We start from the raw sequence: 27,031 nt of genomic DNA, 5'->3' as shown, positions 1-27,031 counted from the left end.
GGAAATCTGGTCCTAACAAATACCATGAACAACCCTCTCTCCCGAATCTATGCACCTCTCTCTTCCGAATCTATCCTCCTCCTTATTTTTCTCAATTTTACCCTTTTGAGTCTAAGATTACAATATGGAACCAAAAATCCCTAAACCCTCCGACCCGAATCCGAACCGGGTTTGAGAAAATCTTTCGAACCGTTTCTTCCCGAAAGAAAAAAAGGGTTTTGGGATCGGATCCCTTTCGATCCGACAATGGATTCCCGAGATTCATCAACATCCACCGGAGCGAGTAGAGATGGAACTCCGGCGGACGACGACGGCCATCTTTCCGTCACCGGCGGCCTAGCCAAAGACGCCGCTGGTCTCTTCCAATCCCGTCAATTTACCGAATGCATCGATGTCTTGAATCAGTTGTTGCTGAAGAAAGAAGACGATCCAAAGGTACTCCTTTTCCCCCCCAATTTCTTGTTTTATTTGAAAGGTCTTTGCTTTCTCTTTCATTTTTAGGGTTTTTTTATTCGTTTTGGTGGGGGAGATGGACTGGATCTCTGCTGTTTTGTTTAGTTTTTTGTTTCCATATTCATCTCCTTTTACTGCACATGAATAACGATTCTTTAGGTGAAAAAATTGATATTTTTGCTTGATTTGATCACTTGTTATTGTTATGTTGATGATGTATTCGCAATGCTGCTTTTGGACTGCGTTGCATTGGCTTACCTATTGGAGTGATTATTCTCTGATGGGGATGATTGATTACATCAATGGGCTCGTAAGGCCCTGCTTATTTAAGATTATGACACCCTATTGGGAGTGCCAAACCGATTATTGGACTAAAAATTAAGGCCCTGCTCGTTTTAGATTGTGACAACTGATGGTGAGGGCCACAACTGATTATTGGCTGAAAATTATGTTTAATTTTGGGCCAATAATCGATTGGGACCCTCACCATTGTCACAATCTGAAACGAACAGGTCCTAAACGAACATGGCCTGAAAGAAGGTACCGATTATTGGGGTACCGTGTCCGTCTGGGTGGGTCATGGAGGAGAAACTATTTGGAGACTCTATGCTGCAGAGAAAGACGGATTTCACGACAAATAGTGAAACTAAAGTTTACACTAGCCCAAGATCTGCAACCAAAGTAGAAGAAGAACACACCAACAAGATGTAGTCCAACAGATGATAGAAGAACAACAATGCAAGATAAGACAATAGAAAAAAGAAACCTTCAAAGCATAGAGAAAATGGGGCAAGTCATCACTTTGCTTCAATTACGAGCGTGCACACACGCTTGTTGAGAATCTTTGCTTCAATGGAGGTCTCTCTAGTTGAGAATCTTAAAAAAAAAATCCCAACAAAAATGAGTAAATTGAGATTGGCTTAGCCAATGGAAAATAGAGCTAATTGCTTACGAAAATGGTGATGGGTATAAAAATGTGGCAACTTAATTGCTAAGGGAAGTTAGTGGTGGGATTAGAGTTTCAAGTAGAGTTTGAATTTGAAATAGGAGGGAAGTGGGAAGATTGAGGAAAAGATGGAGCAAACATGTGTGACTCACACATGTGCAAGCTAGGCCGGCAAAATGACTAAAATGCCATTAGACACAAAATTACAATGTTGTCCTAGTGCATCTCTCAATAATAAAAATAAAATAAAAGTAAAGTAAACAGAATGAGTTTCCAATAATCTACTCAACTCAACTCAACTCAACAAAGCCTTTGTCCCAAACTAGTTGGGGTCGGCTAAATGAATCCTTTAGAAAAATTTCATGAAGAGGTAATCTACCCGGCTCTAGTTGGGGGTTCTTCTACGTGGATCATTTTCTTCCATTCTATCCTATCCAAGGTCATTTTCTTTGTTATGTTCCTAGCTATCAAGTCTTTCCTCATTGTTTCTACCCAAGTTGTTTTCGGTCTGCCCCTATCTCTTTTTACTCCATCAATTTGGCACGAGTCGCCTCTTCTCACCGGAGCATCCAAAGGCGTACGTTGGATTTCTATAGGTTTCATTTCATAGAAGAGTGGCAAAGTTTACGGCCGGCTGCCAACCCTCCTCCTTTATCCTGGCTTGGGACAGGCTGTGAAAAACACAGACGGAGTTAGTTTCCAATAATAAACTTCAAATTTAATACTCACCATAAACTTGGAAGAAACAACAAACAAATGTTATTTTCCCGTTTTCTACGAACTGCTACTCTTTTCATATGGGCATGTGCAATGCTAGAGGGAACTAGCTTGATTAAGTGGACATGAAGTTCATATTGAAAATTTTTGGAGCAGAATCTGAAGGAACTTAAAGGAAACTAGCTTGATTAAGTGGATATGAAGTTGTCCATGAATTTGGTAACATATGAAATTTTGCATAAGTGGATGAGTAGGCTTGATTAGTAATGCAAGTTATTCAGACAGGTACTTCACTGGATAGTGATGGGAGAGATGGGTGAGTAAATGAAAGAATAATCAGTTCTCATTTACTTGCATCACTTTGAATTTAGAAAGAGGCTTGAAATGTCATACATATACTCTGTTTTTCACCTATCAAGGGGTTGTAAGTGAAAGGATTCTGTGTCCATTTAATGGATATTAAAATCTATTTCAATTGTAGCTCCTTAATGCAGTAAGTCCCGACACCAAATTCATTACCAAGTTTCATGAGCAGAAATTAAATCACTAACAGTTTGCTTCAGGTTAGTGGTTCACCCTCCATCATTGAGAGTAATTTTAGTTCCACCTTAAACAAAATCTTTCAGTGAGGTTGTAGTTTTCTGAAACTGTTGTACTAGGTGGACGAGTTGTTGAAGTCATTTTGGAAGGCACTTTGAGTAATTAGGAATGCCTAAAAATCATTTCCATAACATGGAAATGATTTCTCCCTAAATATGTACAGCACAGACTCTGCTATGCGTTGTGGACACGGACACGGGTGTCGCATCTCGACATGGACTTAGAGTCTCAGACACATCAACCCTCCAAAATGTAGAAACGGGGACACGGCTAAAACAAAAAGTATATATATCTATGATTTGTTGACATAGTAGGATACAATGAATATAATATTAGAATAAGAGTTTGTTTAAGGTTTTAGATTTAAGGTGGGAGGATTGGGGTGTGTGTGTGTGTTTTGGATATAACAAAAAATATTAGTTAGAGAAGAGCCAAAAGAAGAGTTAATATAATAAAGGATGTAAACACAATAATCAATAATAGAACAAAAATGTCACGCTCGACAGTGTACAAAAGCATGTTGAAACTTGAAACACCCACATTGAAGCTGACACTCCTAGCAGTACGTTTATAAGTGTCGACACGACACGGCACGTGTGTCAACAATAAATTCGAAGTGTCGGATAAATCGTAGGACTTCAGGCATTTTACAGAAGTATCCCACAACCTCCCCAGTCTTCTTTTCCTTTCGAAACATGGTTTCCTATTCTCTGCATTTCCCAATATTTCTTTTGCATTATATCATAGTTTTGCACCAATTTCCATATGTTCCCAATTTTTTTGACAAATATAACTTGGGACAATGGGCATGGAGTACACGATCAATTGCTTCTGTGCATGCCATACATTTTTATCAGGTAGATTTATTTTAATTTATTATACACACAGGAATTAAGCAATTGCTTGTATCTAGAAAGTGGCATTAGAGGGCCATCAACGAATGGAGTTAGATGCAGATCACCCAATTAGGTTTATAAAGGAAGATAACAAGCCTTTGAGATTTGGATGCAGTGACTATCTATAGAGTAGTCGATCGTATATGGGGTTGTTCAGGTACTTTTCTGAAGGGAATGGCTACTGCAATCAGCAATCAGTTGTTTCAAATTTTTGAATTGACAACTGAGGAAGATCTAGGATTTGATATGACATCTATTGGATGAAATATTCAAAGATATGCCATTTATATATATATATATATATATATGGGAATTGCTACCGTCCATCGCAAAAGGCATTTTGCGGCTGGTCTGTCGCATTTCAGGCCACCCACCTCGTGAATGGAGACAAAAGCTGTTGTCTTTATTCAAGAGGTGGCTGGTCTGACATGCAACAGACCAGCTGCGAAATGCCTTTTGCAATGGACTCTACCAAAGCCATATATATATATATATATATATATATATATATATATATGAGCTATAAGATTGTGTGCTCAAGCGCACCAAAAAATGGTGCGCTTGAGGCGTTATAACGCCTCCCATTGGTTCTGCTACCCAAACATTTAAACCAACGGGAGGCGTTATAACGCCTCAAGCGCACCAACACTTCTCTCTCTCTCTCTCTATATATATATATATATATATATGCAGCTGGCAATCTGCATATGTAAACTGCCTACCAACTCATCAATTCGCCTAACTTTTACCTTGGTTACATTCTTGTTCGAGTCTGAGTTTTGCCCTACCAACTCAAACGAAACTCCTTAGCTCACCCAAGTTAATGAAAGATTGACTGCTTCAATCATTGACTTGCTCGAGTCATTCGCAAGGTTCTTGTCTGAGTCCAAGTTTTGAAACATTGGTCTTGTGATGAATTTATTTAGTTTACATAAAGTTAAATCGTTATAATAAATTGGTGATATATCTCTACATGGATGGGATTCAATGGCTAAACTGCTAACAGAATATCGTGACTAAAGTTACTAAACTAAGTGACCTTTCTGAAATTCATCAAACATTTATATTTTTTTGTCCTTTTAAAATTTTGCCACTTTTCATCATTTGAATCCATGTATTCTATGCATGCTTATGTTGATTGATTGGATATCTTAGTGCTCATTCTCTTCCTCATCTCTTTGTTTCCTACTTATGGTGTTTTGACTATCATATGATTATAACTGTTGCAGGTTCTTCATAATATTGCTGTAGCAGGGTACTTTCGTGATGATTGTTCTGATCCTAGAAAATTACTTGAAGTGCTAAATATGGTTAAGGTAAGTCTTACTTTTGGAACTTGTTATGCTTTAGTATAAGAGTTTTTGTATGGTGAACTTGTGATGTAAGGTCCTATACCAATTTATAATAATTATAATACTAAAAAAAAAAAAACATACTCAAGACCCTCAAAACTTAAGAATTAATATAACTGAAATTTTTGCTATGATTTAGCCGACACTTTGAATTTATTGCTGACACAAATGTCCTGCCGTGTCCGACATGACACACGTGTCAACTCGTGTTGACACTCCTTTGGACACTTTTAAACGTGTTTACCTTTTTTATTATTAACTTTTCTTTTAGCTCTTCTTCAACTAATATTTGTTGTTATATCTCTTCTTTTAGCTCTTCTTTAACAAATATTTGTTGTTATATCCCCTCCTCTAAACCTAAAATCGTAAACAAACTCTTATTCTAATACTATATTCAGTGTATCATATCGGTCTCCCCTTCTCGTTGTATATTGGAGACGGAAGAGAACTAGATTAAATTGATGAATGCGTTATTATTTGGTTATCTCATGTTTGTTTTAGATTATAGTTCATTAATTTTAAAATTTATTAGTTTATTAAATGAATACCATATTTATATCGTTACAAATTATTATACTAATCAATAATTTTATGGGTATGTACCTGCCACCAATACCATTCAAAAAAAGAAGAAAGAAATGTACGTGTCACCATTTCTAGATGTTGCCATGTTAGACAACTTGTATCCATGTCGAAACTCAACAGAAGAATCCGTATCGACAAATTATGATTAGATATACTTTCTATTTTCTCCGTGTCACCATTTCTATATTTTGGGGGTTTGCCGTGTTTGCACTCCGTGTCAGTGTCGACACACGACACTAGTACACTAGTATACTTCCCTCGGGACTTCCTTGGTCTCGGTTATTGATATTATCTATTTGCCCTTTAAAAAAAAAAGTATACGTGTCCACAAATCACATAATTTTTGCAAAAAATTTGTGAACCACAAAGTCAATTACAACTAAGGTCTTCATAAACTCAAGATGAGCATATCTCTTCAAATACAAACACTCACTGCCTACAATTCTTGAAATAAAATTTTGCAAAGTAAAGAAGATTAATGCAGAAAAATTATCACAGCCACTAACCTGTTATAGACTTATAGGTAACAAATCAGAATACTAAAATTACAGTAAAAACAAGATTTAATCCAAGTTGATTACAGGTGTGGATTAACCCTTCAAATCACAATCACAATATTTAGTAAAAGGTTTTGTAGATAGAAGCTTTCTCCTTCAAATCCCACGAATAAACAAATCCCGCACAAAGTGCACGCATAAATACTCAACATTCTTTATTTCACATAAAACAAAAAGTCCTGTAACTTGAGCTTTTAATTTTCTTTATGGTCCCCTCACATTGACAATCTTTATCCGAATTCTAACAAAGATATGAGAATTGAAAGTGGGCCCCAATTTCGTGGGACATAGGCTTCTCTTCTCTTGCACTTGTTTTGATACTTCCACCCCTCCTGATTGCCTTTCATCCTTTGCAGTCCATCAATCACCCCCACACGAAAAGAACATGTCCTCTAGTTCTCTCTTTCATACTCCCTGCACTGAGGAGAGATAAGCTTGATATTGAAGATGTCATTAACGTGCAAGTTCGGAGGCAACTTATCATCCAAAAACAGTCCGAAGCATAGTTGTAAATTTCGTTTTCGGTGGCCATTTCGTTTTGGCCACCGAAACCAAATTTCAGTGGTCATTTCGGTCGAAACTTTTCGGTCACACATAAAAAATATTAAAAAATATGAGAAAAATTTCAAAAAAAAAAATCAATAGAAAGGGTAAAAATCTGATAAATAGTCCAAAAGATGTGTCCCAAAAGGCATATTCATTACTTAAACACTTAAAGTTTTGCACAAGTCCAACTGATAGTCTGATACATAGAAGAACATAAAAAAAAAAAGAGATACATGAAAGTGAAACATAAATAATAGCTAGTAGCAACAACTCTCAGTCATCATAACCCGGATGATCATACTCAATGTCGTCGTCGCCGCCACCACCACGTGGACCACCAATAGGGACATCTTCTTCTAGAGGCATGACAAAGTCGTTGTCGTCCCTGGCCCCAACTACAGTAGTAGCCTAGTAGGTGCTTCAAGATTTTCCCACCCAATGTTTTCCTGCGTGAAAATGACATCTTCTTCTTCTACAACCCAATCCATTATGACATCCAGATGGTCTATGCTCAAAGGGTCACTAGTGGTAGATGATTTCCCCAACAAGTCCATGAAAAGAAAAACATTAAGTTTAATGTCAAAGGTTAAACTTAAAAGCTTAAACTGATGAGGTGAGAGTGAAAATATTATATTACGTTGTATACCTTTGCCGAAACTTAATGTTGTAATGGACAAACACCAAGTCATCCAATCTCTGGTGCTCCAACCTATTTCTCTTTGCAGAGTGAATGTGTTCGAAGGTGCTCCAGTTCGTTTTACACCCAGTCGCAGTGCAGGTCTGACTGAGTATTCTGATCGCAAAGCTCTGTAATTTTTCCACGTCACCTCCGGATTGATTCCACCATGCAACTGTAAAGTAACAAATAGTAAAGCATTATTTGCTGAGAAACTGAAAGTTAAAATGAATTATACTTAATTAAACAAACAACTCAAATATACCTGGTCCCAACTTCGTTTGGTTGCGGATTGCAAGCTTCATTCCAAACATACCCTTAGCCTCTCGATAATCCTCAATTTGGTTGGTGATGAGGTCTTGTGTACCTTCATCAGGTACCAGTCGAGTAATGCATGCCAGCAAGCCTCTGGTTACCTCACTGTGCCTAGAGAAGGTAGGAGTGAAAAAGAGAGCAAGGTTAAGAAAATATCCTGCTGCATGGAGGGGACTGTGGAGTTGCCTATCCTATCTTTGGTCGATGATCCTCCAGATGGGCATGTAATCTGATTTTTTCTTCAACCTCTCCTTGATGTTCTCTTTCGCCCTATCCATGGCCTCATATAGGTAACCCATCGCCGGTTTGTCTTGCCGATCTACCAAACGTAGCACTCTCACTAAAGGCTAGCTGATGTTTAGAATGTACTTGCATTAGTTCCAAAAAGATTTGTCCAACACAGTACTAACTACTCCTTCACTCAGTGGGTGTTGGACAAACCTACTAGTACTATACTCGTCAGACACGAACATTTGCTGAAGTGCTTTCCGATTCATAATAAAATTTGTAGCAAATCTGGTCGAAGCAGGACGGCATAACTCCTTCCCACGTATGAACTTCTTCCTCATCAAATTCAAGAGGCCTCCGTGGTTGTAGATGAACTTTGTTATCGTCCGAGCCCTCTCAATTGTGCTTGCTATGTGAGGAAATACACTTGGTTTGCACAGATGCTCCAAGATGAGATCTAAGCAATGGGCTGCGCACGGAGTCCAGATGAATGTACCATATGCGATTTCTAGTCTTTTCCCAGCAGCTTCATAACTTTGCTTACTGTCAGTTACAAACTGCACCACATATTCCGGATTCACCTCTGCGACAATCTTTTCAAAGATATTGAATAATTCATCGGCATTCTTCACTGTGCCAGATGCATCAACGGATTTGAGGAATATAACTCCTTTAGGGCAGTACACCAAAAAGTTGATTAGGGAACGTTGTTTGATGTCTGTCTATCCATCGGCCATAATGCTACAGCCAGTGTATCTCCATGACATCTTAATCTCCTCCAAGTAGTTGTTTACCTCATCCACTGTATTCTTCAAAATGGAACCTCTCAAAGCATAATAAGTAGGTGCCTTATAACCCGAACCCACGGCATTCACAGCATCAAACATAGGTTTACAGAAAGGTGAATTGGCAACGTTGAAAGGGTGATTGGCATCGTAGCAAAGCATGCCAACCGCCATGTCTGCTCTATCCACTGTTTCTTTCTTATCCAAAGCACTTTTAATGCTTGGCTGGGCTCCCGGGGTTGTTCATGGTGCAAAGAAATTCCTGATCCCTCCTGTGATTCCCATATTCTTCCTTTTTGTACCACTCGGTTCTATAAGAACTTCCTTACCCCTTCGTTGAGGCAATGGTGTGCCAATGTCTTCTTCATTATCCTGCTCTTCTTCTTCGTCTGGTATGCCATAAAAACCTCTAACCTCTGCTCTGGATATGCTCATCCTAGCCCTTTCTTTTCTCTTTGCATCTAAAAGTTGCTTCATTCGATATTTTACATCTTCAGTCATTTTTTTTGCATGATGCTACTTCACCAGGAACAACCGCTAAATGTTCTTTCAAGCGGGTTATACCTCCACCCGATATGACTTTACCACAGAATATGCAAGTTACTTTATTTTTTTAACCTGGAACCAATGTATCGTAAGCCCATGCCGGGTCATCCGATCTAGCGGATGCCGAACCAATAGAGGATGCTCCTGCAGAAGGTCCCGACCCACTCATTCTGAAATGAAGTAGAAGAAGGGGGAAAATGAATTAGAAGAAAGGAAATGGAAACAAATTACAAAAAAAATGAAGTAGAATAGGACAAATGAAGTAAGAAATAAAAGAAAGGAAATGGAAAGAAATAAAGAGAACCTTGAGGTTGAATTTGATTTGAAGAGAATAAGATAATATTAGCCTTCGCTCATTTGAAATTTGTAGTGTAACTTGTAAGCCTTCACTTGAAATTTGTAGTGTAACTTGTAATTTGCAAGCCTTTGGAAATAGTTCTTGTAGTTGTAAGTTGAAGGTAGGCCTTCCCTTTGCTCCAAAATGGACTTGGATTGAGTTGAAGAAGAGTGTAGACTTGTAAGAAATTTAGTAGAATAGATAGTGTAAGTGAAAGTAGAAAAGAGAATGAGAATCACTTATGTGGAGGTGGAGGAGAAGACGGTAGGGGAAAGGCTATTTATAGAGTCTTTTATTGTACAAGCAAGTAAAAATGACTAAAATACCCTTCCCAACAGCTATAAACGATCACATTTTGAGGCTAAAATGCTCAAAAACCCAAAAGACCCGTTACAGGAGCATTGAGGTAATTTCTGCAAAAAAAGTCAAACTAGCCGTTTTAGGCTATTTCGGACGAAATTCAAAATTTCGTCCATTTCGGACGAAATCTGAAATTTCATACGAAATGACCGAAATTTCGGACGAAACGAAGTTTTGAGGATTTCGTTCCGTTTTCGGAATGAAAAACGAAACGTTTCGTCCATTTCGGACGAAACGAAACGAATTTTATAACATTGGTCCGAAGGCAACTTTTTTTTTTGTGCATACAATCTTATTCCCCTTGTCAACACTTCACTTGAATCACCTTTAATTGGCATCGATATGAATTTATGAATGTGTAGATATATTCCCCGCCGGTTTTTATGAGACAAATATTACTACATTAGAAATCAAGGAAACCAACCATTAAAAAAAACAAAAAACAAAAAAAACAAATCAAGGACACCACGGAACCATTTCCCCCCGCTCTCTCCCAAAAAAAAGGTGTAAAAAGTACTTGTTGTTCCTTTGTTCCTTCCTCATTCTGTTGCACTCAAAAGATGTGAATAGATCTTGTTTTGGCACACACGCTTTTGTATCGTTGGGTTTTGGTATTCCCATGCCCAAAACCATATCCGATCGCTCTACATTTTCAGAATTGGGAACAATGGCAAACTGCCTTTCTTGCTTTCACGATGTCTGAGACTGTTGTGGATGGGAGACTCCGTATGAGAGAATATGCAATTCTCTATTGCTCAGCTAAGAATACTCAGGGCGTGTTCGGCAACCATCTATTTACAGGATTCTACGCTTTTTAAAATGCGTGGAATGAGAAATGCTAAAAAATCTCAAAGATCTTGTTCGGTAACCCGTTAAGGCCCGTTTCTAAACTTTTACCTTCTTTTTAAGCCTAAACAGCAGGATTCTACGAAGCGACTAATTGTGCTTACCAAGATTCTCATGAATCTGTTTCTCGCCCATGTAAATAGGCGAGAATGAGAAGTCTTGCCGAATACGCCCTCAGTGTATTTCGTATGCCATTTTTGTTGAAAGACAATGCCACTTTGAGGAAGGGTCTTTGATAGCTTTAGTGGAAGAAGCAAGCCCTTCAATCTTGTATCTTCAAGCTCGACAACCAATTCATCTTGACTGATCTTTCTTCAGTTATCTTCTTAGCTAAAGACGAAACAGAAAATGTGGCCAATTTTGGGATTTTTAAGGTGCTTGTTCGTAATTTGCTGATATTTAAGAATTGGATCAAAGTTCAAACCAAATTGCTAAACAATTTGTATTTAACCAGTTCCTAATTCAAACTATTGGCTAACAAATTATGTGACAGTTTCCAAATGAACAATTTCAATGAATTATTCAATGTCTTATTTTACTATGTTTAGCTCTATGTTTTCCTTTATCTGTAGAGTACATTGAATGTACAGAAATGGCTATATAGCCCTACTCATCACTGTTGCTATCTTTTGAGTAAAACCCTTTTGTTGTTCCTTCATAGCAGTGTTTCAAAACGCGGATGCGGGTTAAAATGCGGCCAAGAAAAATCCTTGTTGGCTCAGCGTGGACACGACCAAGAACGCGATTGGCGCGGTCAGTTTACACGGTCATAACTCGGGAGAGTCGTAGGAAATTTTATTGATGTTGCAGGGCAACATGCGAAATACGACCTAGGGAAAAGGGAGTCAACTTGGGGGGTCCATGATGATGCGGGAGAGTTCTAAAATTATACTTCATAGTGATGTAGGACCGGGAAGAGAAATAGAAGAAAGAGGAGAATAGAGAAGAAGAAGAGGAAGATAAGAAGAATAGAAGGAGAAACAGGGGAAGGATGAAGAAGAAGAAACCTAAGGGGAGAAGCTAGGGGAGAAATCTCAATCAATCTTTATTAATCATCAAAACTTATTAAAGTTCCATACATAAGGCAATGGAAATAAACATGGAAATAAATTCCATGGAAAATAAAAGCACTAAAACTAAAACATGAAAATAAAAATCTCTAAAATCCTAATGGGCAAATATGCCTCGTATTGGGCTTACAATCTGCATCACATAGGTCTCTGGAATATTGAAAAACATGATTGTCCGGATAAATTGTGTTCTCTGATTCTGATTAATCGATGCTAGAAGTTACACCAAAAGTTTAAAAAAGCTTTTAAGAGAAAATAAAAAAGATAAGAATATAAGATACAAGCATACAAGATGGTAAAAGAGGCAAAACAATAAAGAGGAAGAGAGAGAGAGAGAGAGAGGTCATCAAAGGGGTAATGCTCAGAAGCAACAAACTCCCATCGATAAACCCCACCAAGGGCTAGATCACCGGCCTCACCATGTACCAACCTCTACGTATGCTGAAAGCACGGAGACCGGAGACTGCCATCGATATGGTCAATCATCTCCTTGATTGCATTGGAAAACCTCCACAGATATCCACCCTCCTTTGACAACCAGTACCACCGAATGACATTAGGTGAATTCTCCTCAACAATCAACTCATTGAGCTTATAATGGTCGACAAGCAAGATGCTTTCCCTAAGTGTGAAATCTCCCGCCATGTTAAAATTAGCAACGTCAATAAGCCCAAAAAATGACCCATCTCACCAAGCTGCCATGAGCACGGAGTCTCACACAAATCCTAGTAGGGCTTTGGCTACCTATGCTTGACCATCAAAGTTAAGCTTAAGGAAACCTCAGGGAGGGGACCAATGGGGTGTTGGGGGGGTGGATTTATATTCAGGCTATTTTTTCAGTTAAGCATAAGCTTGATATTGTGAAGCCTACTTGCATCACAATGTAAACTTACCATTTAAAAAGATTGTAAACTTCAAAAAACTGAAAAAGCGTAAGCCTTATGGAAATGATAAACCCTTACTCTTTTCTCTCTCTCTCTCTCTCTGAAATGTAAACCCCAACTCCTCTCTGTCTCTCTCTCTCAAACAATGATGTGAAAAACACACACCCAATCTGACAGCTATTGAGGATTTGGGGTTTTCCATTCTAGAATTTTATAAATCACTATTTTCATCAATATTCTCAAATGTAAGGTCGGTCTACTGTGGAGTTATTTTTCTTGCGGATGATTGATGATTGGTAAATGATGAGTGAATGACCATATTGGCATTATGGATAATCCATGAATGATGAATTGATTCATGTTTTTTCTTCTGTTATGATATATGACTGCTATATTGAATTCCATATGTCTCTTTATATCAATGTGGCATAAAGAGAATGTCATGATTCATGAACTCATGATGAATGTTAAATTTGGTTATTTGATGGAGGAATTTTAGAATATTTATGTAGAACCGATGAATGACGAGTCATAGTTTCTGTTTTCCTCTATCTTCTTTCCGCCCCTTGCCCCATATTTATTCCATTTCAGCTTTTAAAAAAAAATTGAGTGATGATTACACATTTCTCCTCTAATTTTATGCATTTCAGTTCAGTTGTGAGTTGTGACCTTTTAAAACCAGGGTTCCAACCAACACAAAGTTAGTTAGCCAAATGAGGGTTGCCTCTTTCTTCTGTTTATTTCTTCATTTGTTTTTTAAATATTTCTGGCAGTTTAAAGTTCTATATAATATTTTTTGGAAATATTTCTTTGTTGACTCTTTATTTAATCACGGTTTAGAAGAGAAGCGAAGACCTTGCTCGTGCATCTGGACAACAGGCGGATATTGTCAGCAACCCTGGAGGTAGTGTTATTTCCTTGTCTAAAGGGAGCAGTAGTAACTCATATCAATTTTCCTCTGCAAATGCAACCGGTATTGACTGTACCGATCAATTTGACACATCTGTAGCAACGCTAAACACTGTATGTTCTCTTGACCTCAGCAAAATTAGTATATCTTTTTCTAAAAATTCGTTTGCCTATCTTTAGAAAATATTTTAGTTGGTTCTGAATTACTCGTTAATGGTGTGCATATTTATCACTCACCTTTTCTTTTTTATACAGGCAATTGTCTTGTTCCATCTCCACGAATATGGAAATGCATTATCTGTTCTTGAACCATTATATCAAAATATAGAACCCATAGATGAGGTACTGCATTTTTGTTGATTATTTAAGATGTTATGAAGGTTTGTTTGGTGCCACAATTATTTTTCATTAATCTTTTATTCATATGCAGACAACAGCCCTTCATATATGCCTTCTCTTACTGGACGTGGCACTGGCTTCGCTTGACCCATTGAAAGCTGCAGTAAGTTATAATTTATAGATGTTACTCAATTGTTTTTCTGCCAGGGTTCGCTGTTCATGTTTAAAGGCGTCATGAGATTTTTCCATGGAAAATACATTAGGGATGATATGATGCATGTTCAAAGCTAAAATAAATAAATAATTGATAAATCTGTGGTCAATCAGTCGACTGTTTAGTGATTTGTAGGATAAATAAATATCTATTGTAATTCTGGGTACTAATGGTAAACTTATGAATACTTAAGCATGTTGGCTTATGGGTACTCATCTGGATGGTTGGGAATTTCTATTGAATTTATCACTTCTCTGCTTGCTTACCCTGGTTACATTCCACTATTGAACCATTGCACATACTTGTGCCGGTTGGTGGAAAAAGTTGGAGTGGAATTGCATTTCAAATTCCAATTATTGTCTCATGTTGAATTTTATTTAGAAATTTATGATTATTAATTGAGTGATAATCTGATTCAGGTAAACTAAAACATCAGAGATATCATTCTTGCAAAGGCCTGGGGGTACAAGTGAAAGGCCTGAGCTTAGTTGCCACAAAAAAATGTGACCCATTTGACTTTGACTAAAGAGACTGATTATGAAGTTGTCTGTACTTGCTGGAAAAAGTTGGAGTGGAATTGCATTTCAAATTCCAATTATTGTCTCATTGAATTTTATTTAGAAATTTATGATTATTAATTGAGTGATAGTCTGATTCAGGTAAACTGAAACATCAGAAATATCATTCTTGCAAAGGCCTGGGGGTACAAGTGAAAAGCCTGAGCTTAGTAGTCATTCAAAATGATAATTCTTAATTCAGTTTATTAAAAAAAATTCTAAATTCAGTCTGTAGTTGCTCTTTGATCATATCAAACTCTGTAGTCATTCAGAATGATAATTATAAAAACTCATTTAACTACATAAATTGCTCTGAACTTGAGATTGCTGATAGTTTCGGAAGCCGAACTGAGTTTGCCTAGAAGCATGTTGGTGCTGCTGGCTTGCGATGCTTTCCCGTTCCATCTCTCCTTATGCCCCCTTCCATTGCCTTGAAGTTACTGGAACTGGGTGCTATACATCTTCAATGCTGAAGGATAACTAAAAGCCTTGAACTGATGAGGAGCACTAGAGAGGAACCTTGGGAAGTGGTTTACTCATTAATCATCAGAGAGGAATGAAGCAAATTGGATTCATCTTTCATGATGGTAGACACTGCCCCGTATCTGGGTTGGGGAATGGAACTATGATTCCTTTAGCCCCAAACAAAGATGTCATCGAGCCCTGTTTGTTATTTCCTTAAAGAATGGGCGGGGGGCTAATCCAGGTTTTGTTGAACAACCTTGGTTTTCTAATCATACATTCTGTTGATAACTTGTATTATCAAGCTAGGAACCTTTCATATCAGGATCCTGAGTGATAACTCCCCCAATAAATAGCAAACCTAGGTTAATTGTAGGCATTAACTTTTTACCCTCAACTTTCTTCTCCGGTTTCCTCATGTATTTAGTGAAGCGAAAGAGGTGGTGAGAAGCTCATCAAAGCTTAGGTGCACTTATTCGAGAGTGCAGTTTCTTTGAGGGAGTTGGGATCCTCACTCCCTTTGATATTGGCCCTCCTTTATTTTATATTTCGTCTTCTTTGGCTGGCAGTCTGGTACAATTCTTGACAAGCTATCAACAGTCATTGAGACAAGCGTCTCATTTGGCTTGTACAATTCTCCACATGCTATCAATAGTCATTGAAACAAGCTTAAAAGAAAGGGAGGAATGCCAGTATCAAAACAAGAAAGTGCTGATACCATTTCCTTTCTACCATCATTTTAATATTCATCATTGTAGGGGTGCAACTCGGGTCGATTATTTGGGAGTTCGGGTTGAGCTTTTACCATAAAATTGGATCGGGATCAGGTTGATTCCAATTCATTTTTTAGCAAAATCTGAACTTGACCAGACCCAAGTTGCATGCCTAATCATTTGTATGGCTGTGTTCTCGCAATTCTTCTCCTATCTGTTTCTATATTGTTTATAAACACCTGTCGTTTTGCCCCCAGTCTCCTTGTAATTGTATACATATCTATATTGTGACATCGATGAACCTGTTGTTGAGCTTCCATCCTGATGCGCAATTTTTGCAGCCCTAGATTTAACTTTTTCATAGCAGATCTATCCTTGTCATTTTCATTAAATATGTTCTTCTGGTTTATACTTGTCATTGTTCTCCCTTGATTTTATGCCAGTTTATGGGCACTTATTTCATTTTCAATTTATCCAATTTATCACAGTACTAGCGGTTGGTACCCCAGATTTTATCCCAATCTAAGAATTGCGTGCAAAAAACGGATCTATAATTGTGACCGGAAGGCAGAGAATCTGCTATATAGCTTTAATGGTTGCTTTCTTCATCCATATTGAAAATCCTGTCTCCTGTCAAGTTTACTTTGCTGTTCTCATTTATCCTCCCCTCAGCTTGCAATACGGCACCCTCTCATCTTTCAATTGTTTGCAGAGCAATGTTCTCCCTCATGTCGAGGCATTCTTTTCGATGGCAATTGTGGGCAAGTTGAACATGTGATATGCTAAGTGAAGGAGCAATGTTCTCCCTCTCGTCGAGACATTCTTTTCGATGGCAATTGTGGGCAAGTTGCACACAGGATATGCTAAGTGAAGAGAATTCTAGACTTGTTCATAGATGCGCCACTAGAGTGGCAGAGGAGAGGAATTTCCGCTTTACCTTTTTATCCATTGCAAGTTAGCAGTGTCACTGTCTCAGCCATGGTGTCGGTGTGTCAGCCCTATCAAAGGTTTGGGGTCTCTTGGAAGAATCCATAATCAGTGCTTGAACTATTTAGTAGGTGGTTAACGAGTCTTTTGGGGGACAAAGGAAAGATTCTAAGGAGTATTGATCAGATAAATTATGTTGCCCATCATAGAGTAAGCTCCAGTGAGAAGAATTTCAAGGTTTCCTGTTGCTAACATCTTATCCAATTGGAGCATATTCTTCAAGGTTAGATTTCATTATGGTTATTGGACTCCCCCCTCCTCAAGGTGCTCTCTACTATCAAGTTGAACTTTGACGGAGCTCTTAGGCTAATCTAGTCTTGAAGAGGTTATTTCTTCAGATTTCAGAGTGGTTAGTGGACTCCTCCCAACGGTGATTTCAAGTTGAACTTTGACGGAAGCTCGTAGAGAAATCTGTGTCCAGATGATGTTGACAGAACTATTAGAAATGATATTTTGGAGATTGTTGAACTATTTTCGTACGCTATCATTGTCAAAGATTTGAAAAGGCAGAGATCTTGTCTCTTCTCATTTGGTTTTCCATTTTTAAAGAGGAATTATTGGGTCTCAAAACAAAGACATGCATTGTCGTAATGGTTTAACAACATCGAACACCTAGTGGATGTGCTATTGTGCTGAAAAGATAACGAATTTGCAGCCCACCTATTCATCCATTGCCAGACTGCTCAAGCAATATGGGGTGTGAATGTGATCCTCAAGTGCTTTGGTATGCAATGGATCTTCTAGGAAAAAATGAGACGTCTTTATCCAGTTGTTTGTTGAAAAATCTTGGTAGGCGAGGTAAAACCTTTTGGAGAATGGTGCCATTTGAACCATTTAAAAAACAAGGGTACTATTTGAAAAAAAAACCTACCCATAATGGTTTAACAACATTGACCACCTAGTGACATGCACTATCATGAGTGTCTAATAATTCAGTATATACCACATTTCACATGTAATTCATATATAAAATATATACCACATTTGACATGCAATTCTTATGAACTGTGTTGCATGGATTCGGATTCGTGTCTCGGGATCCGACACGGATTTGAGGTGTCGAATTTGGCAAACCACTTCTCCCATAGTTGTTTGACTCAACCAACCCATTCATTTTATAGGACCTCACATAGATAGGATGTTCCTAAAAAATCACCTCCATACCATAACCCTAACCATTGGATCTATAGAAGCCCATTTTCTAACCATCCATTTTAAACCTCCACTTTTGGAGGGGTTAGGATGATCTAATGGACCTGATTTTTGGTACACACCCTATCTATGATGGGGCCTTACAAATGAATGGTTCGGATCACCACAAAAATGTGGGACCCATGTGTTTGTGGCACTCTAGCTCATATAAGCTTATATGAGCTCTAGCTCACGAACCGTTTTCCCTATATATATATATATATATATATATGAGAATAGAGTTCCTAAGGTGTCACCTCATATAGCTTATATGAGGTGGCGCTCACAAAACATAAGGGGCCCACATTTTTGGGGTGATCCAAACCACTCATTTGAAAGGCCCTTAGATGGATATGGTGCCTACAAAAAACCAGGTCCATAGGATCATCCTAACCCTTTCATTTATGGAGGTTCAAAATAGGCAAATTTATGGAGGTTTATACCCATCCATTTCAACCTCCACAAATGGAAGGGTTAGGATGATCCTAAGAAGTTCATTTCTTGGGCACACCATATCTATGTGAGGGCCTATCAAATGAATGCTTTGGATCATCCAAACAAAGTAGGTCCCTTATGTTTTTAAGCGCCACCTCATATAAGCTATATGAGGTGACACCTTAGGAACTCTATCCCCTCTCTCTCTCTCTCTATATATATATATATATATGAAAAATTTCAGGGTGGAGGGTCGAGGTGTTAAGAGTTTTTATTAAGAGTGTCGGAGAAGGAGGAGGAGGAAGGGGGTCCAGGTGCTAGGGTTTTTATTAAAAGAGTATGACTTGTGCTTTCATATAAATGAAGTTAAGAAGAAAACACACTTAAAGGGAAAATATATAGGATTCACATTTTAAAAGAGGCAACAATGAGTCAGATTCGCCAGAAAAAAGAGTATTCGTGCAGGACACGGCTACGACACGAATCCGGGTATGTCCCACGTGAATCCAAGTCCGATTCGGGTGCGGAGATGTGTCGACACGGATTCAGCATAGGGGGGCAAAGAATCCATGCAACACAACTTATGAATATAATTGTATAACACACTGGGATATAATACCACTAATGCACTTACAGTTTTGGTTTTTTATGCATTTCGTTTTTTATGGGGATGGAAACAGAAACATTTCGGTTGTTTCATGTCGGTTTCGGTGGAAGTTTAAAACCATTTAAGTACACCGCCCTTGAATAGATCAATAGATAGCTTTCTGAACAATGTAAAGACAATTTTTTTTTAGACTTGTAGGTTTCTTCTTTAAATGTGGTGAAAGAGTTAGCACTTAGCAGGCTCATCATGTTTGGGCTCTTGGGTGTGAGATGAAGGAATTAAGTTGATGATTTGTTAATGTAGCAGAAACCTTTGTTTTTTTTTTTTGTGAAATGATAAATGTGCCCCTTTTCATCACATGGGACACCCAACTGCAGTGTACATGGCTATCAAATCCGTTGAGTCCTTCTGACATGAAGTACATCAGCCCCTCTGAAGTCATTGATACACTGCTGCTGGGTGTCCCAAGTGATGAAAGGGGGCGAATTTATCATTTCCCTTTCTTTTTTTTAGGTGAGAGTATTTAAGAATATAATGAAACCAGTAGCGTTCAGTGAGAGTGCGCTCGGAAAAGCATGAAACTAGTAGGGTTCAGTGAGAGTGCACTCAGAAAAGCAAATGTGCCTGTCCAATGTGGAATCAATAACTGTAACTTGGACATTCAAATATGTTGTAAATTATGTTGTGCAATTAAGAATCAGTATAATAAATTAAAAGATATAAGTATATAACCATTAAAGACTAAATTGTAGAACCGTTGTTGCATCAGTAGAATTGGGCATTACTCTAGGATGAGATATACCATTCTACTATTCTGGATGCTTGGCTTCATGAGTTTTGTATATCACTGGTTTTCAATAGTCTAATTTATGCTGCAATCTTTTAGTTTACTTGCATTAGGGCATTATCACTCATCTTCAGTTTGCTGATGACGCATTTTTAGTGAGGCTGAAAGGGAAAATGTGCTAAGCTTAAAGGCAATGTTGAGATGTTATAGATCATTACGGGGTAAAGATCAAACTTCCTAAAGTCAAAATTGTTTGGCATTCATATTGATGAAGAAGAGAGACAGATTGGCAGGCCTCCTGGGGTGCTCTTTGGATACTCTTCCTACCTCGTACCCCGGTCTCCCTTTGGGTGAGGGTCATCCCAAAAAGAAAGTTTGGGATGCAATAGTGGAAAGAGTGGAGAAAAAACTATCTACATGGAAAAGGAATATTGTATCTCTGGGGGTAGAATTATTCTAGAAAGAAAGTTTGGGATGCGATAGTGGAAAGAGTGGAGAAAAAACTGTCTACATGGAAAAGGAATCTAGTATCTCTTGGGTAGAATCATTCTAGTCAAAGTAGTGTTGGCAAATATATCTATATTCATAGTTGTCAACCCGTGACTCGACTCGACTCATGACTCGATTTCTTAATTTTATGACTTGTGACTCGTAAGTTTTTGATAAGAATAGGAATTTAGTTGAAAAAATATAATTATATATCAAAAGTTGAAGCATGTAAAAAATATAACCCAATAGCACATAGATAAAGCACTTAAATAAAAAATATAAATAACTATATGCTTGTAAGTTGAAAGCACAAAAATGTGGAAAACCCTTCCTTTCTTTAGATTTGTATCCACCCATGATTTATGACATGGTTGGAAGGAGATTTGTGGTGGTTCAAGCCAAGAACCCAAAATCGTCCAAGACTGGGAGCCTTCCGCACATGGTTTTTTGAAGCTAAACTTCGACTGGTGTAGCATGGGGAACCTTGGTCCTGCCGGAATTGGGGGAGTCTTGAGGGATGAATTTGGAGCCATGAAATGGGCTTTTGTGGGTCCCATTGGCGCAGATGCTAATGAAGCTAAAGTGCGTGCTATCTACCAAGGAATAAATTATCTTGAGGATGAAGATTTGAATAAGGTAGTGGTAGAAGGAGACTCACTCAATATGATAAGGTGGCGTAGTGGCTCTCATTCCTTTCCTTGGAGATTTGCCTCTTTCTTCAATGAGATCCAAGATAGGGTGGGGGGATGCATCGATTTCTTTCCATCGTGTTGGCGGTCAGCTAATCGTGTGGTGGGTATTTTAGCTAGAGATGGTGTCTCTAGGGAGAGAGTTGAGTTATTTAACTTCTTCCTCCTTGACCCTTGCAGTGGGGTTTGTTCTCGTCTTTCTTTTTGTTTTTCTGTCTCTTTATTTGTGTAGACCTCCTCAATCTTTTTTTTTTCCACATTTAATGTAATTGCCTACCATTCAAAAAATAATAATTAAGTTATAAGTTCCAACTTCCAAGTTTTCAACCATCAAAACAAGAAAGCCCAGCGACTAGACTTGTAAGAGTCTTTTTTTTTTCAAATTGACTCACAGCGACTCGTAAGAGTCACCAGACGACTCGTAAGAGTCTTCACCAGAGGCGAGTCACCCAGCGACTCGACTCGACTCGACTCGGGAGTTGGCTCGGATGACTCGTAAGAGTTTGACAACTATGCCTATAAATCATTCAGAGATGTCCTATATGATCAAGCGGATTAAGCAAATCAAGAGAAACTTCTTGCCTTTTTTTCTGGGGTGGGGGGTGCAGATGACAAGAAAAAGATCCATCTGGTATGTTGGGAAGATGTGTGTGAACCTATCAAATCAAGGGGCCTATGGATCTGGAATTTAAGACTAGTCAACACTGCCCTTTTGGGCATGTGGTTGTGGAGGTTTGGGGAAGAAAAAGAGCAGCTTTGGACAAAAGTGATAGAAAGTAAATACAAGACCATTAGTAGGAACTGGATCTCATATGATAAGTATGAGTGCACTACCTTAACCCTATGGAGAGATATCTTGAAGACTAAGCAAAAGTTCTTGGAAGGCACTAGATTCAAAGTCCCCAGAGTCGACCAAGTTAGATTCTGGTTGGATAGGTGGTGTTCCGAGGCTTCTCTCATGAAGCTGTTCTTTGATTTATTTGCAGTAATATCTGCAAAGAAGTTTTTGTCCAGGATTGCTTTGAGAGGATTGAAGGCCGAATAGTCTGAAACATTAATTTTAGAAGAAATTTCTTCGACAGAGAGGTGGATAGATTTGCAGCTTCATTCATACATTAGACTATTAGAGTCTACTTACAATGAGCAAAATTGGGAGCGACAAAAGGGTTTTGATCTGGAGCACATCAGGTCTCGTCAGTGTTAAATCTTTCTACACTCATATTGCAGCTTGTTTCCAGATCTCGTCAGTGTTAAATCTCTCTCATCTAAGGTATGGAGCATTCCGGTTCCACCTAGAGTTCCTGCATTTGGCTGGACAGCCTCACACGATAGGATCCAAACGGTGGATCATCTCTGTAACCATCAAATATGGATTATTGACCATTGCGCTTTATGTGTGAGGAATGGGGAATCAGTTGACCATCTTTTGCTTCATTGCTAGTTCGCTATGGAGGTTTGGTGCCGTATCCTCGAGAAGTTTGGGATGTCTTGGGTTTTCCGTCGTTGCTTGGCAGATCATTTTGAATGCTGGGTCGCAGTTCCTTGGCCATTCAAAGGTAGAATATTATGGAGAGCGACTATGTTAGGTTCGTTATGGATTCTCTGGAAAGAGAGAAATGCTAGGCTCTTCAAGAACCGGTCTAAAGTCCCGCTATTCACATTCACAAAGATTAGCTTCATAATTATTTTTTGGTTGAGAGATCTCTCTCCTTTCAAGTTCCAACTCTGTCCTCTCTCGTTGTTGGAAGGAGATTTTCTTTGAATCAGAAAGAGAGAATCCAATCACGCCTTGTTGGGTACGGCCTGATTCTTGATTGCTCAAGCTAAATTTTGATGGATCTAGTGTAGGAAACCCATGGCCGGTGGGCTGGGAGGATTACTTAGAGACGAGGCCGGCAAAACTATAGCATTCTCGGGACCCATTGGGGTCAAGGACTGCAATGAGGCCGAGGTCAGAGCGGTGCATCAGGGCATGAGGATCATTGAGGATAGTTTGTTGGATAGATTAATAGTCGAGGGAGACTCTTAATACCATTAGCAATTAGGTGGATGGATGGAAGTAGGCAGTATCCGTGGAGATTTGCGAATTTAATCTAGGAGATCCGTGACCAGGTTGATGATCATCCTTTCTGTTTTCAACATGTGCGCTGGTCGGCTAACAGTGAGCCGGATCGATTAGCCAGGGACGGGGTGAATCGAGCGTCCATGGAGATATTTGATTTTCCTCTTCCATGATTTGTTTTTCATATTTTGTGGTATCTTTCATGTCTTGTATTTACTCCCAAGATCCTCTCGGTCTTGGTTCTCCTCTCTCTTATTAATACAATTCTTACCATTTAAGAAAAAAAAGTGATCTACCATTAAAAATTGAGATCAGCTGCAAGCCTCTACTGGGATGAAAATTCCAATGATTTTCTTGATTGGTTTGATTTTCTCAGGGTAGTGGATCACATCGTATTTTTGACTATTCGTATTCAATGTGATACTATCATCATGAGAAGGCTTTTGCATCAGGAGCTGTTAAGACTAAGAGAATCTCCAGGGCTGTTAAGACTAAGAGAATCCCTATGTTTTCAAAAAGAACTAGTCTATGTTGGCTGTCATCACCCGTGGTTTCACACCATCATCAAAACACGATCGTGTGGATATCAGTATCCTACACACACACACACACACACACACACACACACACACACGATTAGCTACTAAATACCTTTTTAGATCATAGTTGTAAATTTATTTGCAGATATTAAATACATCCTTTTTTTATGTTCTGGCTCTATTTTTGTCTCATAAAAATTTAGTCATAACAGAAATATTTCGTATGAATAATGTTAGCGCATAGTCCATGCTGTTTTCTTGTTTAAGTAAAACAACTTCTGATACAGATGTTCCCCTTAATATTTCCGAATTCATAAACATCAAATGTACTGCACATGTTTTATTAATTCAATGTTTTTTGTTTTCTTACCAAAATGTCTTTGTTTTGGGATGTCATGTTTTCTGTTCTGTTTATATGACCTTGATCTGTTAACAGTATCACAGTAGTGTCTTGTAATTCTTTTGGTTTTCAGGATGTCATTCAGTATCTGGAAAAAGCTTTTTGTGGTGATTTCATGATTAGTCAAGGAGATAGTGGCAGCACTACACAACCTCAGCTTTTAAACCAGGCAGTAAAAGTTCCCTCCACACCAAGCAATTTGGTGGCTCCCGATGCCTCTAATCTTGATTCCAGTACCGGTGCAAATGCCTCAGAGAGCCCTTTAGCAAGAACCTTATCAGATGAGGCAGACTACGAAAACCTTCTATCAACACTGGATATTACAGGCGAGAAATTGCCAAGGTCCTCTGTACTACCATCCCAAAATGATATCTTTAGAACATCTGAACGGCCTTCTCCGGCCGTTGATCTGAAGCTCAAGTTGCAACTTTACAAAGTCCAGCTTTTGCTTCTCACCAAAAACCTAAAAGCGACAAAGCGTGAAGTCAAGTTAGCTATGAACATTGCACGTTGTAGTGGTGGAGATCCCTCCACTGCATTGCTTTTGAGGTCTCAGCTAGAGTATTCCCGTGGTAATCATCGCAAAGCTATAAAGCTCTTGATGACTTCCGGTAACAGGACGGACTCAGGGATGATGTCTAGTATGTTCAACAACAATCTTGGGTGTATATATCATAAGTTAGGGAAACACCACGTCTCAACTGTGTTCTTTTCCAAGGCATTGAAGAGCAGCTCCTCCCTTCGATCTGAGAAGCCTATGAAGCTTTCCACTTTCTCACAGGACAAATCTCTCCTTACTGTATACAACTGTGGTTTGCAACACTTGGTATGTGGGAAACCAATTCCTGCTACCCGCTGCTTCCACAAGGCCAGTTCATTTTTCTACAACAGACCCCTGTTTTGGCTCCGACTTGCTGAATGCTCTCTTTTGGCCCTAGAGAAAGGACTTCTGAAATCCTGTGGGGTTTCTAAAAATGGCAAAGAAGTTAAAGTTCATGTTGTCAGTAATGGTAAATGGAGGCAGGTCGTTGTCGAAGGTATGAACACAAGGAATGGGCACTTGGATTTCTTGGGAGAGGATGGTTTAGTGAGTGGAGATGATCAACACAAGCTCTCGATTCCCTATGCTCGGCAGTGTTTGCTCAATGCGCTACATCTATTGAACGCTCTAGAGTCAAACCACAAGAATTTACCCATTAGGGATTCAAAGACATCAAATGTAGCCACCGTCTCTTCTCAGGCGAGCGCAAATGGTGACTCCAAAGAACCCAAAGGAGGTGCTAGCTCAAACACCGCCCTCCAGAGCTCTATCTGTGCATACAAAGAGATCTGTAGAAGAGAGAATCACATGATAAAGCAAGCGGTTCTAGCAGACTTAGCATTTGTTGAGCTGAACTTAGAAAACCATTTGAAAGCTCTATCAGCTGCCAAAGCACTCCTGCAGCTCCCAGACTGCTCCAGAATATACTTTTTTCTAGGTAATGTGTATGCGGCAGAGGCCCTTTCTCGCCTGAACAGGCCAAAAGAAGCTGCTGAGCAGTTGTCCGTCTATGTCTCAAATGGGAACAATGTAATCTTGCCATACAGTGATGAAGACTGTGAGAAGTGGAGAATTGAAAAGGGTGGAGGAGATAGTGAGGAGCTGAATGGTCCAGTAGTTGCAAATAACACCTCAATGGAAGAACCTCTAGGTATTGTGTTCTCCAAACCCGAAGAGTCTCGTGGAGCCCTTTATGTAAATCTTGCTGCCATTTCTGCTATGCAAGGTGATATGGAACAGGCACAGTGGTTTATCACACAAGCTCTATTGGCGATACCAAACAACCCAAAAGCGGTGCTGGCTGCAGTTTATGTGGATCTTCTGGTTGGTAAGACACAAGATGCTCTTGTCAAGTTGAAACAGTGTAGCCATGTTAGATTCTTTCCTAGTGGTGTGACAACATTGACCAGATCTTGATGGTGGTTTGTATTGGTGGCTTATTAACTAGTGTTCCGACCCCCCTATGAGAGTTACTTAGACCATGAAGAGTATCTGTAACATATATACAACCCCCTCCCATTTCTCTCGTCCTTTATATTTTAGGAATTGGTGGCACTGGACATTGTTTTGGCCCACCGTTCAAATTCAACAACGTAGCTCTAATTCAGATTACCTGTGTTGGACAAGTTAACAGCGTGGCATCTGTTTATTCAACAAGATAATGGTGCGGCGTCTGTTTCTTCAGTGTGGGAAGTAAGCTTTCTTTCATTCATGATTCACTTTTTCTTCAATTTTGTTAGTTTTTATTCTCATGTGTATAGTAGATGAGCGCATCTGAATCATGAATTTTCTTTGTGAAAGGGATGATGATTGATGTTCATAGATGTAACTGGTCTTTAATGGATTCTTTGCATGAAAACCTTAACTAGATGGAAGTGTCTTCTCTTGCTTGTTCTCATAAGCTCGGAGTACCTTTTTTCCCGCAAGCAAGCTGGGGTGCTAAAGTATCATATTTTGATTTACTAAGTGTTGTTCATAAGTTGTTGATATGGTCAAATAAAGGTTCTGTTGCCTGCAGAGTGAGCGGTTCATTTTTCATTTTTTTGAAAAGTAACATATTTCATTAATATTCAGATTGCATTCCGGACCAGAGTCCCAGCCTGCAATACAAAATATTAAGTTGAATTGGCCCGGGCATACCCGAGACCAATTCAAAAAGTAACCAAAATAACCAAAAATTACAATAGAAACCAAGCATTCCTCTCCTCTATTCTGCTGAATGCAATCTTTACATCTTCTATAGCCATATTTTAAAACTATCACCCATATCTTTTCGAGACTGCAAAAAGATATGAACGGTTCATATTGAACGACAAATATTGAATGTTTGAATTGCATCAGTGGCGTGGCTTTTGTGGCATAGGTGATCCAAAGCAAAGACTATCAGATGGACATAAATGAACGAAATATGA

General features: G+C 38.8%; 1 protein-coding gene across 2 annotated transcripts; it reads left to right on the top strand.

Annotated features, from left to right (window-relative positions):
- On the top strand, positions 1-26,657 carry LOC143879440 (uncharacterized). Of its 2 annotated transcripts, none has more exons than XM_077381821.1 (6): positions 1-435; positions 4,842-4,928; positions 13,543-13,722; positions 13,864-13,950; positions 14,039-14,110; positions 24,153-26,657. In XM_077381821.1, the coding sequence occupies exons 1-6, from the start codon at positions 247-249 to the stop codon at positions 26,034-26,036; spliced, it is 2,499 nt and encodes an 832-aa protein (XP_077237936.1). In that variant the 5' UTR covers positions 1-246; the 3' UTR covers positions 26,037-26,657. The 2 variants fall into 2 exon arrangements, with proteins under 2 accessions (XP_077237936.1, XP_077237935.1); XM_077381820.1 differs by having other exon boundaries at positions 13,540-13,722.
- Positions 26,658-27,031: the final 374 nt, after the last annotated feature.

Source organism: Tasmannia lanceolata, unplaced genomic scaffold (genome assembly GCF_043159265.1).
Source record: "Tasmannia lanceolata isolate RefF3 unplaced genomic scaffold, GAP_Taslan_0.1 ptg000006l, whole genome shotgun sequence".
Classification (NCBI taxonomy): Eukaryota; Viridiplantae; Streptophyta; class Magnoliopsida; order Canellales; family Winteraceae; genus Tasmannia; species Tasmannia lanceolata.
Note: the sequence above shows the minus strand (reverse complement) of the source record. Positions and strands in the feature narration are given on the sequence as shown.

Excerpts from the sequence above, each read along its gene's own strand:
- LOC143879440 (XM_077381820.1), top strand. The coding sequence starts at position 247 with ATGGATTCCCGAGATTCATCAACATCCACCGGAGCGAGTAGAGATGGA. Across the intron at positions 436-4,841 it reads AGAAAGAAGACGATCCAAAG|GTTCTTCATAATATTGCTGT; the intron begins GTACTCCTTTTC and ends TAACTGTTGCAG. Across the intron at positions 13,723-13,863 it reads CTGTAGCAACGCTAAACACT|GCAATTGTCTTGTTCCATCT; the intron begins GTATGTTCTCTT and ends TTTTTTATACAG.